Below are 7,400 nucleotides of genomic sequence, written 5' to 3'. Positions count from 1 at the left end.
AGTATATGTATATTAGTATATTGTATAGTATATTGTATGGTAACTCAGTTACTTCTACTCTGCATTGAACATTGTACTTATGTACATACTGAACACTTGTGTCTACGTACGTGACTTCTATTTTTTACTTGCTATACTTATTTTATTTTATACTTATCTATTTTTTTCTAGCACAGTCTCTGGAGCGTAACAGAAAGAAGCATTTTGTATAAAAGTATTCTGTATGACAACTAATAAAGAAACTTGAAAGCCAGTGAGCTGTGGTGTTCCACAAGGAAGCATACTAGGACCGTTACTGTTCCTAATTTATGCAAATGAGATGTCATCAGCTTGTGACTGCAATTTGTTCTTGTTCACGGACGACTCAGCCCTGCTGGTCTCTGACAGGGACAAGTCGCAGGTTGAAAAAGCCCTCAGCTCTGAACTCAGCATAATCTGCATATGGCTCGCTGATAACAAACTATCATTACACATGGGCAAAACAGAGTCCATTCTCTTCGGTTCAAATAACAAACTCAGCAAGACCAACGGCTTCTCAGTTACGGTGGGTGACAATATTGTCACAAGGAAAGATGAAATTACCTACCTGGGTTCCATCCTAGAGGCTAATCTTTCCTGTGACAAAATGGCATCCAATGTAATAAAAAAAGTCAACCAACAAACACGATTCTTGTACCGGATCTCCTCTCTGGTAAACAAGAATACCCTGAAGACTCTGGCAGGAGCACTCATTCAAGGGTACTACATTTACATTTACATTTAGTCATTTAGCTGATGCTTTTATCCAAAGCGACTTACAAGTTCTGTACGACAGGTCATCAGGAAGGGTACAACTCTATCAGCTGAGTAACAATATTCATCAAAGTGTTGTGTGTTACAGTGTAGGTTAGTTTATTAGGACAAGTGCATGACAGTAAGGTTAGTTAGGGTTAGATTTTTTTTATAATTTTTTATTTTTTTATTTCAGATAATGGTTGAAGAAGTGCCTCTTTAGTCGACGGCAAAAGATTGGACGGGATTCGGCTGTCCTAACTGGGGTGGGTAGTTCATTCCACCATTGTGGGGCAAGGACTGAGAATAGGCGGCTTCTCTTTGATGACCCTCCCGGAGCTTGGATAGGAGTAGGTCTGAGGCGGCCAGAAGATGCAGAGCGTAGGGGTCTTGAGGGTGTGTAGTTAGAGACCATTGAGCGGAGGTAGGCGGGAGCGGTTCCCTTTGCTGCACGGTATGCTAGGTCGAGGGCCTTGAAGCGGATACGTGCAGCAATGGGGAGCCAGTGTAGGTCCCTAAGAAGTGGGGTGACATGGGCCGACTTCGGTAGGTTTGAGATCAGGCGGGCCGCTGCGTTTTGAATGAGTTGAAGAGACTTGGTGGCAGTGGCCGGGAGGCCAGCTAGCAGTGCGTTGCAGTAGTCGAGGTGGGAGATGACTGTTGATTGGGCGAGGAGTTGGGTGGCTTCTTTTGTCAGGAAGGGGCGGATCCTTCTGACGTTGCTCAGGAGGAATTTGCAGGTTCTGGTTGTCGCTGCGATGTGAGCAGAGAAGTTCAACTGGTCGTCGAGGACAACACCAACAACACATACTACGACTATGCATGCACCTCATGGTACCAAAGCACCTCAAAGGCGCTAAAAACAAAATTACAAACATCTCAAAACAAACTGGTCAGACTACTGCTTGACCTTACTCCTAGAACCCACCTCACCCCTGTCCACTTTGACAACCTAGGACGGCTTAGAGTAGACGACAGAGTACAGCAACTTGCAATGGGCCTGGTCTACAAGATACACTACACGACCAAGGTACCCATGTCAAAATACTTCCCAAAGGTCAGTGAATACCACGATCACAACACCAGAGGGAGCTCCACAAATCATGTTAAACCCAGATTCGGCTCAAACAAGGGACTAAACACGTTTCGCAATTATGCCACATCAATGTGGAACGCCCTACCCAAAGCTGTAAAGGAATGTGAATCACTACCCACTTTCAAAACCACTCTCAAAGAACACCTACGGGAGACTGCAATTCGAAACTGGCCCCTGCAAATGTCCTAACCCAACCCCCTCCAATGTACAGTAAATGTATGGCTTTGTCAATATTCCAATGTACAGTTTTGCTTGTACAGTGTACATTGTCTCCCCCCACCCAACCCCCCCCCCCCACCCCACCCACCCAACCACCTCCAATGTACAGTCCCCCCCCCCACCCACCCACCCAACCCCACCCCACCTACCCAACCTCCTCCAATGTACAGTTTCTACGTCAAATGTATATACTCTCTTTTCTGGACTCTTTTTGTATCACAAACAGTACTGTATTTGCAAATCTGGTATGTCATAAATGTATAGATGTAGCAGTACTGTCTATCTGTATGTCGTGTATGTCATATATGTTATGATGAATTGAAAATGGGGGACCCTGATGTAAACAAGACGAAAGTCTTTCTCTGGTCTGCATCCCCTTAACAATTGTATGTATTTATTAAAACATCACTGGCGGGTACGTCATACGACCGCCAGACACTTATGGACCTAAACTCCGGACTCAAAGAGGAGTTTGGAGACACTTTATGCCTAGAATGGCCAACGGAGATCAGACGGGACAATGGCAACAAAGAAAAAGGCAAAGGAAACGGCAGGAAGAGGCACAGAGGGAGACGTGGAGGTATCAGGCTGAGGTTAAAAAAATCTGCTTACCGCAGATAAAAATCATGACCGCTGTATATATCCCTCCACAAGCGAACACATGGCAAAGCGCTGGCGGAGCTATACGACCATCTCAATAAACATCAAATCAAACATCCAGACGCGGCGACGATCGTAGCTGGTGATTTCAAGCAGGCGAATTTGAAAAAAGTGATGCCGTCCTTTTTTCAACACATCGCCTGCTCCAGAAGAGGAGGAAACACACTCGATCACTGTTACACCCCGTTCAGAGCCGGCTACAAGGCTGTAGCGGCTCCACCATTGACGGGTGCTACAAGCTCATCCGATCACGACTCCATCTTGTTATTCCCCGCTTACAAACAAAGATCACGTGACGCCGTCGTGTCACGTGAGACAAAAAAATTTACCGACCAATCAGAGGCCACGCTTCAGGACACGCTCGCAGACACGGATTGGAATATGTTTCAAGGAAGCGCCAGTGACGTCAGCGAGTTCGTGGACAGCATTGTAACAACAATCGCAACAATCGCTGACAGTATTGTCCCCATGAAAAAGGTGCAGGTTTTCCCAAACCAGAAACCGTGGGTGGACAGTGCTATCAGAGCAGCTCTGAACTCTCGCACCACTGCTTACAACCTGGGCAGAGAGTCAGGAAACATGGAGGAGTACAAGGCTTCCGTCTATACTCTGCGCAAGGCTGTAAAACTTGCAAAACGGACATATGCTGATAAACTGGAGACACAAATGACACAAAACGACACAAGAGGCTTATGGCGGGGACTGAGGACAATAACTGACTACAAAGTCAGCGCCCCCTCAATGGGGAGCGACGACGCCTCTCTCAACTCAACTCTTTCTACGCTCGGTTTGGTGTAGACGGTGGCTCCGCTGGCTCAATGGCTAGTGATGTCACTGGCGCACCGGCTGTTGTGGAGGGGGGGGGGCAACCGCGGGGGGGCGGGGACGCTCTCTCGTTGTCGGAACACAGTGTGAGAAGAGCATTTATGCAGGTGAACACCAGGAAAGCGGCTGGCTCACATGGTATAACAGGACGCATACTTAAGTCCTGTGCCAACCAGCTAGCCCCTGTGTTCACCGCCATATTTAATCAATCCCTGGCGGAGTCAGTGGTCCCTGCCTGCTTCAAGATGTCTACCATCATCCCTGTACCGAAGAAACCCTCCCCAACATGTCTCAATGACTACAGACCGGTGGCACTCACCTCTGTGGTCATGAAATGTTTCGAGAGGCTGGTCAAGGATCACATTTGTGCCTCCCTCCCCAGTGATATGGACCATATGCAATTTGCATACAGGACAAACAGGTCCACTGATGATGCGGTCTCCCAGGTACTGCACAGCACCCTCTCTCACCTTGACCGCCAGAAGGGGGGCTATGTGAGACTGTTGTTCATTGACTACAGCTCAGCGTTCAACACCATAGTCCCCACCAGACTGGTGGACAAGCTGATCGAGCTGGGTCTGAGCTCCGCTCTGAGCGCCTGGGTACTTGACTTTCTGAGTGAAAGACCCCAGGCGGTCAGGGTGGGGGGTCAGACCTCCAACACCATCACCCTGAGCATCGGGTCCCCCCAGGGCTGTGTTCGGAGCCCCCTGCTGTACTCACTCTACACACACGATTGTGTGGCCAAGTTCAGCTCCAACTCCATAGTGAAGTTTGCAGACGACACGTGGTGGTGGTGGGGCTGATCTCGGACAACGACGAGAAGGCCTACCGGGAGGAGGTTGAGGTACTGGAACGCTGGTGCCAGGACAACAGCCTGCTCCTGAACATTGGTAAAACCAAGGAGCTGATCGTGGATTATAGGACAGGACAGCAGGAGACACACACACCACTGAGGATAAACGGGGCTACCGTGGACAGGGTGAGCAGCTTTAAGTACCTGGGGGTCCACATCTCAGAGGATCTGACATGGTCAACACACATAGACACAGTTGTAAAAAAGGCGAAGCAGCGCCTCTACCACCTGAGACAGTTAAGGAAGTTCAGAGTATCTGGGAAGATACTCCAGTCCTTCTACTCCGGAGCTGTAGAGAGCATCTTGACTGGAAACATCACTGCCTGGTATGGAAACAGCACGGCACAGGACAAGAAGGCCCTACAGAGAGTGGTGCGCTCAGCCGAGCGTACCACAGGTATTGCACTACCTCCCCTGCAGGTTCTATACAACAAGAGGTGCAAATCCAGAGCCTGCAGAATAATGAAAGACCCTCACCACCCCAACAACAGCCTGTTCCAGCTGCTGAGGTCAGGCAGATGCCTGCGAACCCCAGCTACTAGGACAGAAAGGCTTCGGCTCAGCTTCTTCCCCCAGGCCATCAGAGCCTTGAACACTGAACACTGAGTGCCACAGAACACTGAACTCTCCACACACAAGCACACATGAGCAGACACACGACACGCACGCTGTACACGCTCGCACACTAGCAGCCACTTTAACATGAGTAAGCACACACTCATGCTGCAAGTTTCAAGTTTCAAGTTTCTTTAATAGTTGTCATACAGAAGTACAGAATACTTTCATACAAAATGCTTCTTACTGTTACGCTCCAGAGACTGTGCTAGACAAGATAGTATCAAATAACATAGTATAGCATGTAGTTTAGAAGAAGAAAATGAGGTCACAGTGTTCGGTATAGACATATGTACAATGTTCTGAGTTACCATATAATATACAATACTATGCAGTGTACTAATGTACAGTACTATATAGTGCAAAGCAGAAATGGGATGAGGTACAATTTAGGTACAATTTACAGTAAGGTGTACGAGTTGTAGTGCAATCCTTCATCAATAAATATAAAGTGTGGGGAGTGGGTGCTACAGTGTGTTTGTTTAAAGTGGGTGTGTGCTATAAAGTGTGTGGAGTGGGTGCTACAGTGTGTTTGTTTAAAGTGAGTGTGTGCGTGTGGATGTGTGTGCTATGTGCGTTTGGTGGTTGTTGTTGTGTAGGGGAGGATCTATGGTGGTTGTTGTTGTGTAGTGTTCATTCATTGTTCGTTTAGCAGCCTGATGGCCTGGGGATAGAAGCTTCTTCTGAGTCTTTCTGTGCTCGCCTTGAGACTCCGGTATCGCTTGCCTGACCGCAGCAGTTCAAAGAGGCAGTTGTTCGGGTGACTGGAGTCTTTAATGATTCTCTTAGCCTTGCCCTTGCAACGCTTGTTGTAAATGTTCTGGAGGGTGGGGAGCCCCCCTCCAATTGTGCGTTCGGCTGAACGTGTCACTCTTTGTAGTCTGCTTCGGTCTTGTGCAGTGCTATTCCCAAACCAGGAGGTGATGTTGCCGGTCAAGATGCTCTCTATTGTACATGAGTAGAAGTTCTTAAGGATCTTCTGACTGACTTGGAACTTCCTTAGGCGCCTGAGGAAGTAGAGGCGTTGTCGTGCCTTCTTCACAACACTGTCAATGTGTGTGGTCCATGTCAAGTCCTCGGATATGTAGGCTCCGAGGTACTTAAAGCTGTTGACTCTCTCAACCGGTGCCCCGTCGATGCTGAGGGGGCTGTAGTCCTTGACCCCCGACCTCCTGAAGTCCACAATCATCTCCTTTGTTTTGCTGACGTTCAGGGAGAGGCTGTTTTCCTGGCACCATCCCGCCACGACCTTGACCTCTTCCAGGTAGGCCCTCTCGTCGTTGGCAGAGATCAGGCCCACCACCACTGTGTCGTCAGCAAATTTGATGATTGTATTGCTACTCCGCTGAGCCACACAGTCGTGTGTGTACAGGGAGTAGAGGAGGGGACTCAGAACACAGCCCTGGGGGGCCCCTATGTTGCACACGCCCACACTTATGGCCACAAAGGAAAGGTCACTTTAAAAATAGTATAGCAACAGTAACAGTGTATTGCACTACCAAAGGACCTACAGTAGCATGTCCTCCATGCTCTGTAAATAACTTATGTACAAATACCGAGATGCCCCACTATGTTACCTGTTTATTGCACAATGTTGTTTTATTGGATTCTATTATATGTTGTACTACTGTATTGCACATCGTTGCGGGCAAGACCACCCGCATTTCATTGTATACTTGTATGCCGTGACAAATAAAACTCTTGACTTGACTTGACTTGTACTGTACCCATTCTGCAATCTGTTAATAAAGTTTTCAATCAATCAATTAATCAGCTGTCCGTGTCATTCAGAGATTCTTTGTATCCTGTGAATTTGCTGTATTCTACCGCTGATGCCCTGCTGAATAAATCGACTGAGAACCAAGCCATTGACTTTCAAACCTGTATCCAAGCGTCTACTTTCTTGCCGTACATTTATCAGTTGCCATCATTGTTTACAAAGTCACAGCTGATTTGTAACTTCACCCATCACCTGAGAGCTTACCATCTCTCCCATGTTTCACTGAGGTTCAACAGAGCCACATTGAAAAAACCCTCAGAGGAATGATGAAACCATCCACCTGCACCCTGGATCCCATTCCAACTGCCCTGCTCAAGTCAAACATCCCCAGCATCAGCCCAATCATCACCCAGGCTATTAACCTCTCCCTTCAAACTGGCTATATCCCATCTGCCCTCAAAGTTGCTATCATCCGCCCCCTCCTAAATAAGCCCACCCTGGACCCGGAGGTTCTTGCCAACTACAGGCCAATTTCGAACCTTGCCTTCCTGTCCAAGGTTTTGGAAAAGGTAGTTGCCTCCCAGCTCCAGGACCACCTTAAAAATAACACCCTGTTCCAGAAGTTCCAGTCAGGCTTT

The 7,400-nt window shown here is 47.9% G+C and overlaps 1 protein-coding gene across 1 annotated transcript in view; it reads left to right on the top strand.

Moving 5' to 3' along the window:
* Window positions 1-7,088: 7,088 nt before the first annotated feature.
* Window positions 7,089-7,400, top strand: part of LOC311235500 (pleckstrin homology domain-containing family A member 4-like) — a gene marked incomplete at both ends in the record, with an annotated part of 44,596 nt that continues 44,284 nt past the window's right edge. Inside the window, one exon of the mRNA XM_084322968.1 lies at window positions 7,089-7,400. This exon is cut by the window's right edge and continues 333 nt beyond it. Within this exon, the coding sequence (XP_084179094.1) occupies window positions 7,089-7,400 (312 nt within the window).

The sequence above is a fragment of the Notolepis coatsorum genome, assembly GCF_963971535.1.
Source record: "Notolepis coatsorum genome assembly, chromosome: 10".
Lineage (NCBI taxonomy): Eukaryota > Metazoa > Chordata > Actinopteri > Aulopiformes > Paralepididae > Notolepis > Notolepis coatsorum.
The sequence above is the reverse complement of the archived record's forward strand: the minus strand, read 5'-3'. Positions and strand labels throughout refer to the sequence as shown.